The sequence below is a fragment of the Aquarana catesbeiana genome, linkage group LG01 (assembly GCF_042186555.1).
Source record: "Aquarana catesbeiana isolate 2022-GZ linkage group LG01, ASM4218655v1, whole genome shotgun sequence".
In the NCBI taxonomy this organism is placed as follows: Eukaryota; Metazoa; Chordata; class Amphibia; order Anura; family Ranidae; genus Aquarana; species Aquarana catesbeiana.
In genome coordinates, this window is record NC_133324.1 from 963942449 (window position 1) to 963961150 (window position 18702).

Consider the following 18702-nt stretch of genomic DNA (forward strand, 5'->3'; position numbering starts at 1 on the left):
ACTATACGCTCCTGTTAAACAGGGGCTGAAAAATTGCCACAACACTGCAACCCCTCACAGATGCTATAGTTGGAGCACAGGAATGAGCCCTGCTGCAAAGTATTGCATCAAAAATTGTAATTACATGCCCCTGTTAAACAGGGGCAGAAAAATTGGGCCTTGGGCACTAGTGCTGGTGTCACAACACTGCAACCCCTCACAGATACTATAGTTGAAGCGCAGGAATGAGCCCTGCTGCAAAGTATTGCATCAAAAATTGTAATTGCACGCCCCTGTTAAACAGGGGCAGAAAAATTGGGCCTTGACCACTGGTAGCGGTGCCCAGAATCAAAAATGTTCTTACAAGCTATCAGCATGAAAATTGAGGAGGAAGAGGATTGTGACTCAGCAGAACAGGATAGTAACTCACCATCAGCATAGGCAGTCTTGAAGCAATCTCACATTAAAAAAAAAATCAATCGGTTACATCAGCATCAGGTGCTTGGTAGCTGGTGATCCAAGACTGATTCATTTTTATGAATGTCAGCCAATCGTCCGATTCGCTGGATAGGCGCACTCTGTGATCGGTTACAAAGCCTCCAGCAGCACTGAATGTGCGTTCTAAAAGAACGCTGGATGCAGGACAGGCCAGTAGCTCAATTGCATACTGTGCAAGCTCTGGCCAGTGATCCATCCTCAAGACCCAGTAACCCAGAGGATTGTCAGTGGGAAAGGTGTCCAAGTCTGATCTTGCCCCTAGGTAATTCTGCACCATGTGAATCAGACACTGGCAATGGTTGCTGGAACCGATCATCATCGAATGCATCGGTCAGACGGCCACCTTCTCCACCGCTCCTTCTGTGATTGACCGAAGCCTCAGCAACAAGTTGTACAGGAGGACCAGGAAATTGTAACCTTCCAGGCTCTGGAAACGCATTGCACAAACCTTTCTGCAAGGACTCCCGAAGATGTTTCATTGTCTGCTCCCTCTGCGATGGCAAGATAAGGTCTGCAACCTTACCCTTGTAACGTGGATCAAGGAGGGTTGCCAGCCAGTAATGATCCCTCCCCTTGATACCATGAATACAAGGATCCTTCCGCTGGCTTTGCAGGATCAGGGAGGCCATGCAGCGTAGGTTTGCTGAGGCATTCAGTCCAGAGTCCTCTGGGTCACTAAGGATGACATGATCCACAGCCACCTCCTCCCAGCCACATACAAGTCCATTGGTTTCTTTGGACTGTAAATGATCCCTTGAAGACTGCTGCTGATGCTGAGTGCCAAGCTCCACCTCCATGCTGACACAAACCTCCTTCTCCTCCTCCTCTTCCTGTGTGATCGGCGGGCACGCAGTAACACTGTCTGGATAAAGGGGGCCTTGAGAGGTAAGGAAGTCCTCCTCTTCCTCCCTCTGTTTTGCCTCAAGTGCCCTGTCCATTATTCCACGCAGCGCGGTGCGCGGTGAATGATAGGTAACGTCCCTGTCCATGCCTGCTGGACCATGAGTCAGCGGTAATATGCACCTTACTGCTGACTGCCCTGTCCAGCAAGGCCAAGACATTGCCTTCCACATGCTGGTAGAGAGCCGGAATCACCTTCCATGAGAAAAAGTGGCATTTGGGAACCTGCCACTGAGGAACTGCACATTCCACAAACTCACGAAAGGGGGCAGAGTCTACCAACTGAAAAGACAGCAGCTGAAGTGCTAACAATTTAGCCAAGCTAGCATTCAACAGCTGGGCATGTGGATGGCAGGGAGAGAACTTCTTCCGGCGGCGCAGCAGCTGGGGCAGGGAAATTTGCCTGGTACAATCTGACGTCGGTGTACGGATAGCAGATTGCCCGCAAGTACTTGACCTTGACACACCTAAGTCTACACCTTCATTCCTCTCAGTGCAGGTTTCAGAGAGGACTGAAGGTATAGTGGGGTTGGAGATCCAAGCTGATGAGGAGCAAGGAGAGGTCCGCTTTGTTCTTTGGTGTGGGTCTTTTAGGTACGCTTGGTATAGGAAAAAATACTGCGCCAACTAAAGTAACGGGAGCAGCCAACATAACAATCAGACCAATTGTGAATCAAAATAAAAATGTGGCGCTAGAAAATGATGTCCATTATTAAGCAAGACAAACCAGAAAAATCGTCTGGGTGTCAAGTATGCGTAATAAAGATTTAATGAGAACTAAATACAAAAATCAATTAAAGTGTGTGAAAGGACACAGGTGTGTCTGAGTAGTAAACTCACTAAAATAATTTGAGTATGTAGAAAGACACAGGTGTGTCTATGAATCTAAACCCACTAGAATAATATACAAAAAAAATCCGTAAGGATGTATACATATATGTGTAACAAACAAAATTAAGTGCAATAACAATGATTATGAATTAAATAGGAAATAAACCATTAAAAGTTCATAATGTGTTCAAAACAATCTAGTGTGCATATTGGTAAATACACTGAAACCAAAGCAAATATTATTAAAAAAAATCACAAAAAGGTTGTGAAATAAACACATATGATCACCTGAAGATTTGGCTTGTGGAGCCTACAGCGGAGACCACCGGCTGGCATATGGAGCCTTCACCAGAATATGTCAGACATCAGCAGCTGGGACAAACTCAGAGGTGATGTAATAGTTGAGTGCCCAAGGCGTGTATAAGCAAATTAAACACTCTTACCAGAGCAGGTGGACTCACTAAACGTACGGCTGAGAGTCAAACAGGCTTGTAGGAAGATGGTGATCCAAAAGGAACCGATCAAATTCCACAGCCAAAACTGATGTTGAGGTGGCCACGTCACTCACCGGTCATCTCCTCAAGGCCTTCATGCACTAGGATCTCCGCAATAACAATTGATGTAATGGTGGGTAAATCAGGTCCCCAAAAACAACATGGAAAGGATGTAGCCCTCAATGAAAAAAATATCTCAACATAGTGTGAGATCGCTCAAAAAAAATAATTTTATTTAAAAGTTCCAGATAAAAACATTCTAGGCTCCTCGGACAAGTAGGAAACCAAATGTAAACAAATAGTAAAAAGCGCTTACATGAATTGTGGCATAACAGGCATGTTAAAACCCGACGCGTTTCGTCTACATAAGACTTCGACTGGGGTATATGCCTGTTACACACTGCTATGCCTATATATATGTATAAAAATATTGCCAAACCTCCAACAGCTGTTTGCGCCATGTAAAGTACAACTTCCGGGTTTGTACAAGATGGCGGCGGTGAAAGGTCAAATTGGAGTCAAGAGTCTTTTTAGACACCAATATTGCTGCCTTCTAATTAGCTTCACTCGATCCTCTGTTGGTTTGGTTTTCTACAAGATTACTAACTAACGTTATGGATGTATTTGATTATCGTGTGAACTGTTCGGTTAACACTGAGGGGGTTTTTACCTTGTTAAAAACTGATACAGAAATAGGAGGTCTATTTTTGACATTAAAGAACATTATGACTTCAGAACTCCACCTCGACTGGGACATAGCGTTTTTGGAGCAATACTCCAAAGAGCGTATGGTTCCCAGGGGGTTAAGGTGGAATGTTTACCCACAACAAGGTGATTCTGAACTAGAACCTTGGTTCAGGTATTTTAATGAGGCCGGAGTCTCATTGCTTGGTTTTTTGATTGAGAAAAAACAACTTAGGATGTTAGCTATAGACAAAGGGATCAAAGAAATTAAAGATAAATTGGTCTCATACAAATCCTCTTCAGAGTACACCACACATTCCACAGCTCTAAAAAATCACCTAGAGAAAGAGGAGAAAGAGCAGAAGGTAAAAAAACAAAAAAATACACTAGAGATGTTAATGACTACAGAAATGGATGTGTTTTTAATTGGCAGACCAGGGATGATGCCCCTGCGAGTTCCAATGGGGCCCCTCTGGCTATGGACACAGTGGACTCACGTGAACATCAATTAGAACAACATCCACAACCGCTACCAGTACAGGGAAGAGGAGGAATGACTGATTATCATAAATCTGTTGGCAATTACCATTCTACCTTACCTCGTACCCCTTTATACAATCAGAAGGGACCCCCCCCAACCAGAGAGGAATGGGTAGAGGGTCCAGAGGGAAAGACAGAACACCAAGGGATCAGTCATTTAATTATGACCAATATAGATCACCTCATAGGAGGGTCAACTATCAAGATAGACAAAACGAACAATACTATCAACAACAGACACCCATACGTACTTATAATAGGTACTCACCACTTAGGGAAGATAGACCACGTGACTATTACAATTCCCAATATTCTTACAGAGAAGTTGATTCCAACAGGTCACCCTTTAATTATAACCACCAACAGCCTAGAAACTCCATCCAAGGGGGTTTTCCCAGGGACCTCGAACGGTACAAACGAGGTATGGATCAAGATGCCGGACTAGAGGGGGGAGGCTCACCAGAAAAAAGAAAGCGAACTTAACAGATAAAGGTATTTTTAACCTGAGTAAGGCCAACCTTACAGCAGCTGAACTATTGGTTCTTGAAAAAGGCCTAAAGTTCGCTCCCCCGAAAAAGTTAAATAAATTCAACACTTTTATTGACATACAAAAGTACGTGCGCAAACTTAATATCCAGCGATATATTATTTCTAACCCTACTAGACCGCAAAGCGAAGTGAATTCACATATATTGCACTCGGGGCTTGCTAACCCCTCGCTCTTTAATCCACCGGGCCCAATGGCCCCGTCGATTAAAGTTTTCCGAGATTTAGTTCTACAAGTTATAGGTAGGTTGCCAATCAAAAAGGTATTTAGTGATCCCATGGTAAAAATTGGACTTAAGCAATTATGGGAACGCAAGGATTTGGTTGTCCGCCCCGCAGACAAGGGGGGAGGGATAGTCGTCTTAGACAAAGACGACTACCATGAAGAAATGACCCGGATCCTTAGCGATTCTGAGACATATTCTAGGATTCCCAGTAATCCCACTACGATGTACAAGAAATCACTTACAGATCTGATCGATACAGGATTTCAATTAGGGATTCTGAATAAAAAAGAGAAGAGTTATTTGGTTCCTGTGGCTCCAAGGATCCCGGTGATTTATTATTTGCCTAAAGTGCATAAAAATATTAATAAACCCCCAGGACGCCCCATCATCAGCGGCATCGACTCCATCACTTCCCGCATAGGAAAGTATATTGATGTCTATCTACAACCCATTGTACAATCTACACCATCGTATTTAAGGGACACTAAAGATACCATTACTAGACTAGGTCAAGTGGCTTATAGTAATGATTTATTATTGGTTACTGCCGATGTTAAAGCTCTATATACCTGCATACCTCATAATTTAGGATTATCAGCTGTAGAAACATTTTTGGCAAGAGAAGAGTCTATTCCTAGAACTCAACAGAGATTCATCATGGATCTATTAAGGTTCGCGACTAAACATAACTTTTTTTGGTATAATGGAAATTTTTATCTCCAACATAAGGGAGTGGCTTTGGGGGCTAAGTTCACCCCCAGCCTTGCGAACATCTTCATGGCCAGGTGGGAGGAGGATGTCGTCTATGCCCTGGTCCCCCTGAGTTGGTCCTATGGGCTAGATATATAGACGACATCCTCCTCCTATGGAGGGGTAATGTAGAGTCTTTGCATGCCTTCATGGCTGTATTGAATACTAATAACAGAGGCATTGAACTTACATATGAGGTTAGCCCTTCCACCATCCACTTCCTGGACCTTGAGATAACTGTCAATAATAGCCGCCTTGAAACTATAACATTCTTCAAACCTACCGACCGGAATGGTTACATTCCGGTCGATAGTTGCCACCATGCCACATGGCTAAAATCCATACCTCGCAGTCAGTTTACCCATATTAGACGCAACTGTAGTGATATTTCAGATTATTTCCATCAAGCTCAAATTCTGAAATCCAGATTTATTGATAAAGGCTATGATCCAGCGAATGTTGATGAAGTAATGAACCAGGTATCTTTGATAGATAGAGGCTTACTTTTATCAGAACGACCTAAAGGTACACAGGAGAACAAACATAGGTGGTCCCTTTTGACTAATTTCTCTGTACAACACAAGCAGATCAAGGACATCTTAATTAGACACTGAAGGGTCCTCAAAAATGACCATGTATTAGGTCCCTTACTACTAGAACGAGGAGGAGTTATATATAGAGGGGCTCCCTCCATAAGGGGTCAGATCGCACCGAACATTATCGATCCCCCTATTACTCGGCCCTTCTTCCATAATACGAAAGGTTTTTTTCCTTGTCGTAAATGCAATGTATGCCTTCATAATACATGTGGAAGGAAGAGAACTGAAATTTTGTCTCTTCAGCCACAAAGAAAGAGTACTCAGTCAAACATTTTTTGACATGCCAGACTAGATATGTTGTTTACTTGATTACATGCCCTTGCGGGAAACAATATGTGGGCCGGACAATACGGACCTTTTCCGTAAGAGTAAAGGAGCATATAACCAACATAAAGAAGGGTCGCACTAATCACAGTGTCCCCAAGCACTATCTTCTGTGTCATAACCGAAACCCAATAGGGACGACGTTTCAAGTCATAGATAAATTTGTTCCGCATTGGAGGGGCGAGTCCCTAAAAAGGGGGGTTTCAAAATTGGAAACTTTCTGGATCCACCAGCTTAAATGTTATTTCCCATATGGTCTCAATATTGATTGGGACAGAAATGCTTTTATTAATGGTTCCTAGAACATTTTTGCTTTTCCCTCTTTTTTTTCCCTGTCAATTCCGTGATGAATGAGCATTCATTTTAAATACTCCATTTTTCCACTGGTCACTGTTTTTTTTTTTTTTTTCGTTTTCTCTTTATATGATTTTCAGTCGTTTCATTACCTAACCTGTAGCATATTTAGGGACGTTTGCTCATATTAAGTTGATGTACCTATATGTACGTTTAGATATTTAAAGTCACATTGTATTGTGTAAATGCCTCCACAGTGTTGACGCTATGTGAAGACGACTGTTCTGGTTATATTTTTGGATAGTTTTTTATAAATGCTCCAATTCGCTTTTTTAGTATATTTCTTTTTAGTCTATGGCTTTGTTTTCTTAGTATATTGCTTCGTGCAACCCCTTTTTATATGCTTGAACCGCATGTGCGTCTCAATGCCCATTTGTTTACTTCCTTTTTGAGTTTTGACCTAGGAGGACTTCCTGTAGGTGTCACGTGCTAATGCCTGCTGAGCGTGACGTACCGGCACTTATGCTAGTTAGTTTATATCAACATAGGCCACCCTACTAGTTGACGTGTATTTACATGTGTTGGCATACACGCTGGCTATGACGGGCTAGTTGTATGCGGCTCTTGGTTGGCTGTGTTCCGACCGACGTCACACGCTGACGGCCGTGGATTGTGTTGTGTGGCCAATCAAGACTGCCGTTTGAGACATGTCTAACCCAGCCCCTCGTATGAGCACGTGATCTAATGACGTGGTCTATGCGTCAGTTTGGATTAGCCGTATGCTTGTTCACTGACGCTCACGTAGAGCGTAAGTGTTCGTCAGCACCCACGTGGAGCTCCATAACTGCATCCTATTGGATGACCGGATCGAGGCCTGGTCATCTTGACTCCAATTTGACCTTTCACCGCCGCCATCTTGTACGAACCCGGAAGTTGCGCTTTACATGGCGCAAACAGCTGTTGGAGGTTTGGCAATATTTTTATACATATATATAGGCATAGCAGTGTGTAACAGGCATATACCCCAGTCGAAGTCTTATGTAGATGAAACGCGTCGGGTTTTAACATGCCTGTTATGCCACAATTCATGTAAGCGCTTTTTACTATTTGTTTACATTTTCCTACTTGTCCAAGGAGCCTAGAATGTTTTTTATCTGGAACTTTTAAATAAAATTATTTTTTTTGAGCAATCTCACACTATGTTGAGATATTTTTTTCATTGAGGGCTACATCCTTTCCATGTCGTTTTTGGGGATCTGATTTACCCACCATTACATCAATTGTTATTGCGGAGATCCTAGTGCATGAAGGCCTTGAGGAGATGACCGGTGAGTGACGTGGCCACCTCAACATCAGTTTTGGCTGTGGAATTTGATCGGTTCCTTTTGGATCACCATCTTGGTTTTCTTCCTACAAGCCTGTTTGACTCTCAGCCGTACGGTTAGTGAGTCCACCTGCTCTGGTAAGGGTGTTTAATTTGCTTATACACGCCTTGGGCACTCAACTATTACATCACCTCTGAGTTTGTCCCAGCTGCTGATGTCTGACATATTCTGGTGAAGGCTCCATATGCCAGCCGGTGGTCTCCGCTGTAGGCTCCACAAGCCAAATCTTCAGATGATCATATGTGTTTATTTCACAAACATTTTGTGATTTTTTTTAATAATATTTGCTTTCCTATTTAATTCATAATCATTGTTATTGCACTTAATTTTGTTTGTTACACATATATGTATACGTCCTTACGGATTTTTTTCGTATATTATTCTAGTGGGTTTAGATTCATAGACACACCTGTGTCTTTCTACACACTCCAATTATTTTAGTGGGTTTACTACTCACAGACACACCTGTGTCCTTTCACACTTTAATTGATTTTTGTATTTAGTTCTCATTAAATCTTTATTACACATACTTGACACCCAGACGATTATTCTGGTTTGTCTTGCTTAATAATGGACATCATTTTCTAGCGCCACATTTTTATTTTGATTCACAATTGGTCTGATTGTTATGTTGGCTGCTCCCGTTACTTTAGTTGGCGCAGTATTTTTTCCTATACCAATTTTTTTCTTTTTAGACACCAATATTGCTGCCTTCTAATTAGCTTCACTCGATCCTCTGTTGGTTTGGTTTTCTACAAGATTACTAACTAACGTTATGGATGCTATGATTATCGTGTGAACCGTTCGGTTAACACTGAGGGGGTTTTTACCTTATTAAAAACTGATACAGAAATAGGAGGTCTATTTTTGAGATTGAAGAACCTTATGACTTCAGAACTCCACCTCGACTGGGACATAGCGTTTTTGGAGCAATACTCCAAAGAGCGTATGGTTCCCAGGGGGTTAAGGTGGAATGTTTACCCACAACAAGGTGATTCTGAACTAGAACCTTGGTTCAGGTATTTTAATGAGGCCGGAGTCTCATTGCTTGGTTTTTTGATTGAGAATAAACAACTTAGGATGTTAGCTATAGACAAAGGGATCAAAGAAATTAAAGATAAATTGGTCTCATACAAATCCTCTACAGAGTACACCACACATTCCACAGCTCTAAAAAATCACCTAGAGAAAGAGGAGAAATAGCAGAAGGTAAAAAAACAAAAAAATACACTAGAGATGTTAATGACCACAGAAATGGATGTGTTTTTAATTTGCAGTCCAGGGATGATGCCCCTGCGAGTTCCAATGGGGCCCCTCTGGCTATGGACACAGTGGACTCACGTGAACAACAATTAGAACAACATCCACAACTGCTACCAGTACAGGGAAGAGGAGGAATTTTAGCTTGCCAACCAACTGAATGGCAGGTCGACATATGTCTGGTCAAGCATGTGGTGCCCAAGCGGGTGATGTTTTGGCCACGTGAGATACGCTTGAGACATGTGTTGCGAATAGCAGCGGTGGGATCTGATGCACTTGTCTCAAAAAAGGCCCACACCAAAGAACTTTTGGAATAACGCGCAGAGACAGCAGCGCCCTGCACATGCGGACTCTGCGGTGTGATGCAGTCGGTGTGCTGCCCTTAAGCTGGCCCGTGGAGGGCATCCTGCCTCATTGGAGATGTGCCTCCTCCTCCTCCTCTCTCCTGTCAGGCACCCATGTGGAGTCAGTGACTTCCTCATCATCCCCTCCCTCCTCATCACTGGAGCAAAGCTGGCAGTATGCTGCTGGTGGGGGAACATGACTGCCAGATTGCTGTCCTTCTTGGGCACCCCCTCTTTCTGGGCTCACGTTACTGCCTTCATCTAGCTGGGTACCATCATCTGAGCCTTCAAAACGCTGGGCATCCTACTGGAGCATGTACCCAACACTGTGGTCAAACAGTTTGGGGGACTTCTCAGGAGGACATGGTAGGGCTAGGGAAGGAATGACTGATGCCATTGAGCCGAGGTAAGAGGCCGCATTGGCAGCTGCTTTGCCAGAAAAAGTACCTTGAGCCTGGGTGAGAGGATGAGGAGGATGAGGACGGCTTGGTCATCCACTCTACCAAGTCTTCCGAATGTTGTGGCTCAACACGGCCAGCTGCCGAAAAAAGGACAAGCGTGTCCCACGGCCACGTGCTGATGAGGATGCACCGTGTCCATGACCAGCACTGTTGCCTCTAGACACAGAGCCTGCTTGCCCTCTTTTATTGGCTTGTGACTGTCTGCCTCTCCTTGTTGGCCTTCCAGACATACTAATGGCCTGCAGTGAGATGTAGCTGCACAAAGCTGGGATGTATATGTATATACTGATACTGCAGCTAGCAGAATCAACTGCCTGCCTGTGGTACTAATAGGATCAGAAGAACACCACCAATTTTCTTAAGGTAGCTTTAGGTGCACACTGTGCAGAGGACGCAGTACACTAACTGTAAATACTGCAGCTGCCTGCCTGTGGTACTAATAGGATCAGAAGAACACCACCAATTTTCTTCAGGTAGCTTTAGGTGCACACTGTGCAGAGGACACAGTACACTAACTGTAAATACTGCAGCTGCCTGCCTCTGGTATTAATAGGATAAGAACAACAGCAATTGTCTTCAGGCAGCTTTAGGTGCACACTGTGCAGAGGACGCACTACACTAACTGTAAATACTGCAGCCGCCTGCCTGTGGTATTAATAGGATAACAACAACAGCAATTGTCTTCAGGCAGCTTTAGGTGCATACTGTGCAGAGGACACAGTACATTAACTGTAAATACTGCAGCTGCCTGCCTGTGGTACTAATAGGATCAGAAGAACACCACCAATTTTCTTCAGGCAGCTTTAGGTGCACACTGTACAGAGGACACAGTACACTAACTGTAAATACTGTAGCTGCCTGCCTGTGGTATTAATAGGATTAGAACAACAGCAATTGTCTTCAGGTAGCTTTAGGTGTACACTGTGCAGAGGGCACAGTACACTAACTGGAAATACTGCAGCTGCCTTCCTGTGGTATTAAGAGGATCAGAACAACAGCAATTGTCTTCAGGTAGCTTTAGGTGCACACTGTGCAGAGGACGCACTACACTAACTGTAAATACTGCAGCTGCCTGCGGTACTAATAGGATCAGAAGAACACCACCAATTTTCTTCAGGTAGCTTTAGGTGCACACTGTGCAGAGGACACAGTACACTAACTGTAAATACTGTAGCTGTAGCTTCAGGTAGCTGTAAATACTGTAAAAACACCTGCCTGCCTGTCAGTAGGAAGAGAATAACAGGAATGGATCTAGCTAAACTGAATATAGTGTGTATATATATATATATATATATATATATATATATATATATATATATATATATATATATATATATATATATATATATACACACACACACAACATCTAGGATGCATATACATACACTCAATACACTGTAAGTGCAGCTAACTGACTCGCCTGCCTACTCTATCTAACTTAAATCAAATGACACTGTCTCTCTCTCTCTATCTCTCTCTCAATGCCGGAACACACTACACAGGGCAGATGTGCAGGCAGCCTTATATAGTGTGCGGCGTGTACTAAACCCCCTGAACCATAATTGGCCAAAGCCACCCTGGCTTTGGCCAATTACGGCTCTCTGTACAGACGGCGCTGTGATCATCAGCCAGCAATGCACTGCGATGCCACAGGAATTATGGGCCGTGGCGTGCCACTCAAATTTGGCGCGAAAAGCCCATATCGTTTTCAATTCAACGAACGGTCGAACATGTGATGTTCGGGTTTGACTCGAACTCGAAGCTCATTCCCACTCCTGATCAAATATCCTACTGTTTAGGGAGCTCGGTAGCTTTATGGCCCCTTCTGAGATTTCCTTCAAAGTTTCTAAGATAAGGCAGCTAGTGCAGTGAAGTGTTTTCCTTTCAGATAACCCATGAAGCTCTAGAAATCCTGTGTCAATGCTACCCTATAATAATGTTATAAACATAAAACAATTAAAAAAACATATAAATGTAAAAAATGGCATTTAATCATCATATATTTCTTTTCAGCTTACTAAAGAACCAATTTGCTTATTTTTAATCTTTACTACATGTTTATCAAATGAGTCATATAAAGTATAATTCCTTGTAGATGAATATCTCTGCCTGGAGGGATTACAATATGTCCTTTGCTGTGGATGAATCTCTCCAGTTTCCACCCAATGTGACAGAATATAAAATCCCCCTCCAGTATGGGACCAACTACACCATCACCCTACGAGGACTCACAACATCTGGGGCTAAGGAAGTTACAACCGAGAACATTGAGACTGATATTGGAGGTGAGTACACTGGCAAACATGGGAATTGTAAGCTGTTTTTGAGAACAATAAATATTCATAGGTTTGAATCAGTGGGGTGTTTGATCTTGTTTTACAATGGAAGGTTCACCACTGACACCAATCTTCTGCAGAGACTTGATGATCAGCTATAGCAGCCATTCTCAGCCAGGGTTTCCATGGAACTTTAGGGTTCCCCCAGAGGATGCTAGGGATTCCATGAGCTATACCTGAAGGACATCATATATGATGGTGCCTGGATACAGGCCTGGGACAAGGGGTGGGCTAAGGGGGGGGGGGCTGCCCTGGGCACAACATATATTGTAGGGATTGGGGGTGCCACAAGTTCCTTTTACTATAAGGCTGACAGGAGTAGTGACAGTGGCATCACTACTTCTGTCAGCCCAGCGCTAAAAGCTGCAAGGAGAGCAGGAGAGAGCCAGGAGGAGGTGCGGACTGTTCTCTCTCTACCCGTCCTCCTGATAAGCTCAAACATAATGAAGGGGGGGCACATTTTGGCATCTTTGTCCTGGGCACTGGATGATCTTGTCCCAGCACTGCATACACCCACACTGAACACACTGTGCATGCACCCACATTGTACACACTGTGCACCCACACAGACACATACAAACTCATGTATAATAAAGGTAGGGTGAGGGTAACACAGTTTGGCATCTTTGCTCTGGGCACTCTGTAGGGAGGCGCACTGAAGATAAGCCATTCCTCCATGTTTTCCCATTAACTCATTTGGCACCAAGTCTGGGTCACAGGAGAGGACATACTTGGGATGGGATCACTGTATCACACATGGGGAACCTTTGTTCTGTGCCATTTTTATCAATGCCCTGAGACAAGGCTAAGGCCGCTGTGGGGGAATGCTCAAACTTAAGTTGGGCCTCTGCTTTTAGAAATGAATGTACACCATGTACAATTGCATTATATCTGTTCTCTACTTAACTCTCGGGTCCCCATGACAAAGTATACCTTCTCTGTAACTTGTATTAGGAGGGACACAATGAACCTTGTCCACATCCACCCGTACAGCGAATCACCACTGCCTCACTCCCAGTAATGGTATATGGTCAAGCCCTGCATGGTCTCCATGCATGCACTAAAATTCACTTGACTCTTTCATACCTGTCTACAGGCCAGGAACGTCTGCGGCACGAGTCTGCTCCTATTGCTATGGGAGACAGACCACTCACGGAGAGAGCACCAACAATAACTCCCTCCTGCAAGAGGCTATCCCACCTATCTCAGGCACACACTTAATGACAGGTTGCTTGGTAGACTTCTGTTACTATGGGTGACCACTTGTATCTGCACACTGCAGCAACTTTGGTACTGACGTCTCCATACCCCAGTGTGTCTAGTGACCCGAACTACAGACTATGTGTGCTAGTTACTTGCATTATACCCCTTAAATAACTTCAGACCAGATGGGAACAAAGTTTCAAACCTTTACTTACAAAAGTATAAAATGAACATCTTAAAGTCCAACATGCAAGAACAAGATTTTTCCTATATCCCTACTCCTAACTCAGGCTGTGTGCTGCCCCGGCATACCTGCAAAGGTAGAGTTCATATAGGAAGAAAAGGATCCATTAGGGGCATTTCCCAGTGCTGGAATCTTCATGGATGATCTCCAGGTAGTGATGAATTTCTACATCACTGCAGTGGCAAGTGACATTCCTCTGCTCCTCTTAGAGGGGAGGCGCTCTAGAATCTTCTCCCTTATGGGGTTCTATTACAGGCTCTGGGCCTCTATGCTCAGGGGCAAAGGGGGGGCTCTCTGCTCTGGACCACTGTCCCTCCTTGATATCACAAGATCAGTTGGTTGGACCCAAAGCTGACCTACTAAAACCAAAGAACCAGGAAAGGCATTAACTCCAACCCTCCCATTCCAGGGCAGCATCAACTGTAACTAGCACAAATTCCAACCTTTTTACAACCTCATCCCGGCTCTGAATACAGGGATGCAAAAGAAAGTCTCTCAGGTTACTCTCATTTTCAGTGAATTAAACTGTGATATCTGAAAGCAACCATTACCCAACATTTGGTCCAAGTCTAAACTAATTCTACACTTTCCATATCATATGTGGTCAGATAGTAATTCCTGGCATACAGCAGATCGGTTCTGTTTTTTGATCAGATTACTGAATCTTCCTTTCCAGATCCTCCTCTCCACATGGAGAAGACCATACAAGATGACATTTTGCAGCTCTATCCAGTTCTCAATCTGAATGGGCCAATCAGGTGAGAAATATTTGCTCAGCGTGTAAAGAAGAATTACAGCATGCCACACTATCAGTGCCCCCCATCAGTGCCCATCAGTGCTTATCAGTGCCACCTATCCATGCCGCCTATCAGTGCTCATCAGTGCCGCATATCAGTGCCCATCTGTGAGACATATTAGTGCCTCCTCATCAGTGCCACCAAATCAGTGGACCTCAGTGCTGTCTCATTAGTGCCCATAAGTGCCGCCTCATCAATGCCCATCAGTGCCGCCTCATCAGCGCACATCAATGAAGGAAAAAATTACTTATTTACTAAATTTACTGACAAACCTAAGAAATTTTTTTTTTCCAAATTTTCGGTCTTTTTTCATTTTTTTTGCAAAAAATAAAAAAATCCAGCAGTGGTTAAAATCTCTATTTGTGTGAAAAAAATTATAACAATTCAATTTGGGTACCGTGTTGCATGACCACACAACAAGTCATTCAAAGTGTGACAGCGCTGAAAGCTGAAAATTGGCCTGGGCAGGAAGAGTGTGAAAGTGCCCAGTATTGAAGGGGTTAATAAAAAAAAAGCCTCTCAATGTATATCAATCATCAATCACATCATCCAGAAATATAGGTCCACATCAATCATGATAAACAATGGCCCCTGACCCGAAGAAACACTGCTAACGTTCGCTTGACAGTACCGCTTCCCCCTGTTGCTGAAGTAAACAGGGGTGGAGTCACTTGGTGATGTCACTGGTGACCCGCCCCCTTATAATGTCACTGACCATATATAGACATGTCTATTTATGGTCAGTAACTTCATAAGGGGTGTCATTAGGGAGGGGTGAGACCACTTCTTTGGAAGGGGGAAGCAGAGCTGTCATTTAGCCTCTCTGCTGAAATAAACAAAGGGGCGGGGTCACCCAGTGACATCACAAGGTGACCCCGCCTCTTTTTGTTTACTTAGCAGTGGGGAAAGCAGAGCTGTCCTTCTGCACCGGCAAACAACAGGAGCGGTCGGGTTAGAGGGTCGGCGGTCATCATTCATTATGATTGACATAGACCTACATCTCTGGATGATGTAATGGAAGATGGATGTACATCGGGGGATTTATTTATTTATTTTTTTATTAACCCCTTGCCTACTGGGAACTTTCACCCCCTTCCTGACAGGCCAATTTTAATTTTTTTGAGACAGATAGAGCTTTATGTTGGTGGTATTTAATAACAACTGGGTTTTTTATTTAAAAAAATAAAATAAAATAAATTTTTTTTTATTTTTTTGCTAAATTAACGTAAAAAGACTGAACATTAAAAAAAAAAAAATTACAAAATTTATAGCAGAAAATAAGAAAAACAAAGTCATTTTCCCCCTTCGCTGGTGTGCACTGATGAGGCTGCACTGATGGGCACTGATAGGGTGCACTGATGGACAGTGATAGGTGGCACTGATGGGTACTGACTGACAGGCTGCACTGATGGGCACTGATAGGGTGCGCTGATGGACAGTGATAGGTGGCACTGATGAGTACTGACAGGCTGCACCAATGGGCACTGATAGGGTGCACTGATGGACAGTGATAGGTGGCACTGATGAGTACTGACAGGCTGCACCAATAGGCATTGATAGGGTACACTGATGGACAGTGATAGGTGGCACCGATGGGTATTGATGAGGAGGCACTGATAAGGGCTGTACTGATGTGGCACTGATGGGCACTGGTAGGCAGCAATGATGGGCAGAGATAGGTGGCACTGATGAGTACTGATGAGGAGGCACTAATGGGCACTGATGAGGTGGCAATGATGAGGAGGCACTGATGAGGCTGCACTGCTATGTGGCACTAATGGACACTGAAATGCTGCACTGATGGGTACTGATGAGGCGGCACTAATAGGCAGGACTGATGGGCATTGATAAGCTGCAATGATAAGCAGCACTGTTAGGCATCACTGATAGCCGCTGACAAGCAGCAGTGTTGGGCAATGATTGGCAGCACTGATGGGCAATGATTGGTAGCACTGGTGGACACCGATTGGCAGCATTGGTGTCCACCGATTGGCAGCACTGATGGGCACTGTTGGGGCTGACTGATCATCAGAACACTGATAATCAGTGCCCTGATTATCAATGTAGATGTCCCCTGTGTGGATTTGCCGGTTATCGGCTCTCCTCACATGCTGTCAGCTTGAATGCTGTCAGAGAATGACGATAATCAGCAAATCCTGTTTACACTGTGATCAGCTGTGATTGGACACAGCTTATCATGTGGTAAAGAGCCACTGTGATTGGCTTTTTACTCCAATCTGTGATCAGATCACAGAACCCTGCTGATACGTGCCACATGGGCCACGGGAGAAGTGCGGTCATGGGAGGACATCTATAGACGCCCTCCTGGCAATGTGTGACAGCTGTGTAGCCATTTTTTGGCTATATTGTGGTTGTGAAGAGGTTAAACAAACTGTGTTGTGTATTTATTTACTTCTGCATTTTTTTGGTGAATGTGTAGGAGTATTATGTACCTTCACATAGGGAGGCTGGTATCTGGGGGGGTTCCAGATTCTTATAAGTGGTCCCTGCACACTCACAACCACCAGGCCAGGGTTGTGGGGAAGAGGCCCTTGTCTTCCATAACATGGGAAAAAGCCAAAGTACCACCCATGTTCAGGGCATGTGGCCTGGTATGGTTCAGGGCTGCAGGCTCATTTTCCCCTTTCATGGCCTGCCTGGCTGAATGCTCGGAGAAGGGTCTGATATGGATTTTAGGGGAAATTCTGGCATGAAGTCCCCCTCAATCCTTACCAGACCTGAATAAATGGGCTTTCTTAATGTTACATAGTTAGCCAGGTTGGAAAAAAGACACAAGTCCATCTAGTTCAACCAACGTTATATGCAAAAAAACAATCATTAGTGTGTCTTTGGTATCACTCAATGAACCAAACATGTATGAAGGGGGCCTTAGAGTTACAACTGTTTAAGGGCAACTATTTGTGCTTTTTTTCTTTTAAACTCTTGTAAGTATTAGATCTGGACATATGGTATGGAGGAAGCAGTGAGCATTCTGGGTACTTTTGTGTCCTTTGAATTTCCCTTCATTTCTTGATTTAGGCATTTGTCATTAACCAGAGTTTTAATGGTTTCACTACAAAGCCGGCCATGGACAGTTCAAATTTTGGCCAGTTCAACAGGGAGGCTGGGTATGACCAGGCTGTTGGACTTTTCATGTGACTTTTTCCAGCAGCTATAGCCACTAGCAATAATCACTGTGTGTTTTTCCGGCTGGGACGACTTCCCCCCGCCAGGAGAACACTGACTGTGTTGATGGGGGAATTGCACCATCTATGACCGGCTTAAAGAGGAAATAAACCCTGATGGGTTTTACTTCCTCTTTATTTCAGTGCAAAGGTAAAGCATAATGGGCTACTATGCATCACATAGTAGCCCATTATGTGTCACTTAACTGAAAACAAAGCCTGCGATGTCACCGCTGTCCCAGGTGGCTGCAAGCGTCCATCTTCACCCCTCTTCATTCCGGGGCCACGGACTCCGGCTCTGGGACTGGCCGGAGTCACGTGACGTCACTCCCGTGCATGCACACAGGGAGCTGCCAGTCACGGCATGATCCCTTTAGAAAGGGCACAATCATGCTCTTTCTAAAATGCGCATGCGCCGATGATGTTGGCGCACTCATATATTGTAAATATCTCCTAAACCGTGCAGGTTTAGGAGATATTTCCAGCACCTACAGGTAATTAATATAGGCTTACCTGTAGGTAAAAGTGGTTGTATAGAGTTTACAACCACTTTAAGTGAGCACATCGGGGAAGGGAAAGATACCAAAGGAGGACAACAAAGATAAAGAAGAAGGGCAAGAGATAACAAGGGGATGAAAATCACCCCATCTGCTCTTAGTTATGTTACATATAGGAGACCTGGGACTTTAAAGATCCTAACAACCCACCCTTGCTCTGAATAAACATGGAGCCTCTGTCTATTTACATGTTTGCGCCTTAATTTTGCAATGTTTGAAAAAATGTTCCTGAAATATGATGCAATTAGAGCAGAATGTCTTTAT

The 18702-nt window shown here is 43.9% G+C and overlaps 1 protein-coding gene across 2 annotated transcripts in view; it reads left to right on the forward strand.

Annotated features, from left to right (window-relative positions):
- Positions 1-18702, forward strand: part of LOC141121997 (uncharacterized) — a 267457-nt gene that overhangs the window by 209644 nt on the left and 39111 nt on the right. For both annotated transcript variants that reach the window (XM_073611785.1, XM_073611794.1), the window contains exons 10-11: positions 12212-12401; positions 14576-14657. In XM_073611785.1, the coding sequence (XP_073467886.1) occupies positions 12212-12401; positions 14576-14657 (272 nt within the window). The remainder of the gene's footprint in view (positions 1-12211; positions 12402-14575; positions 14658-18702) is intronic.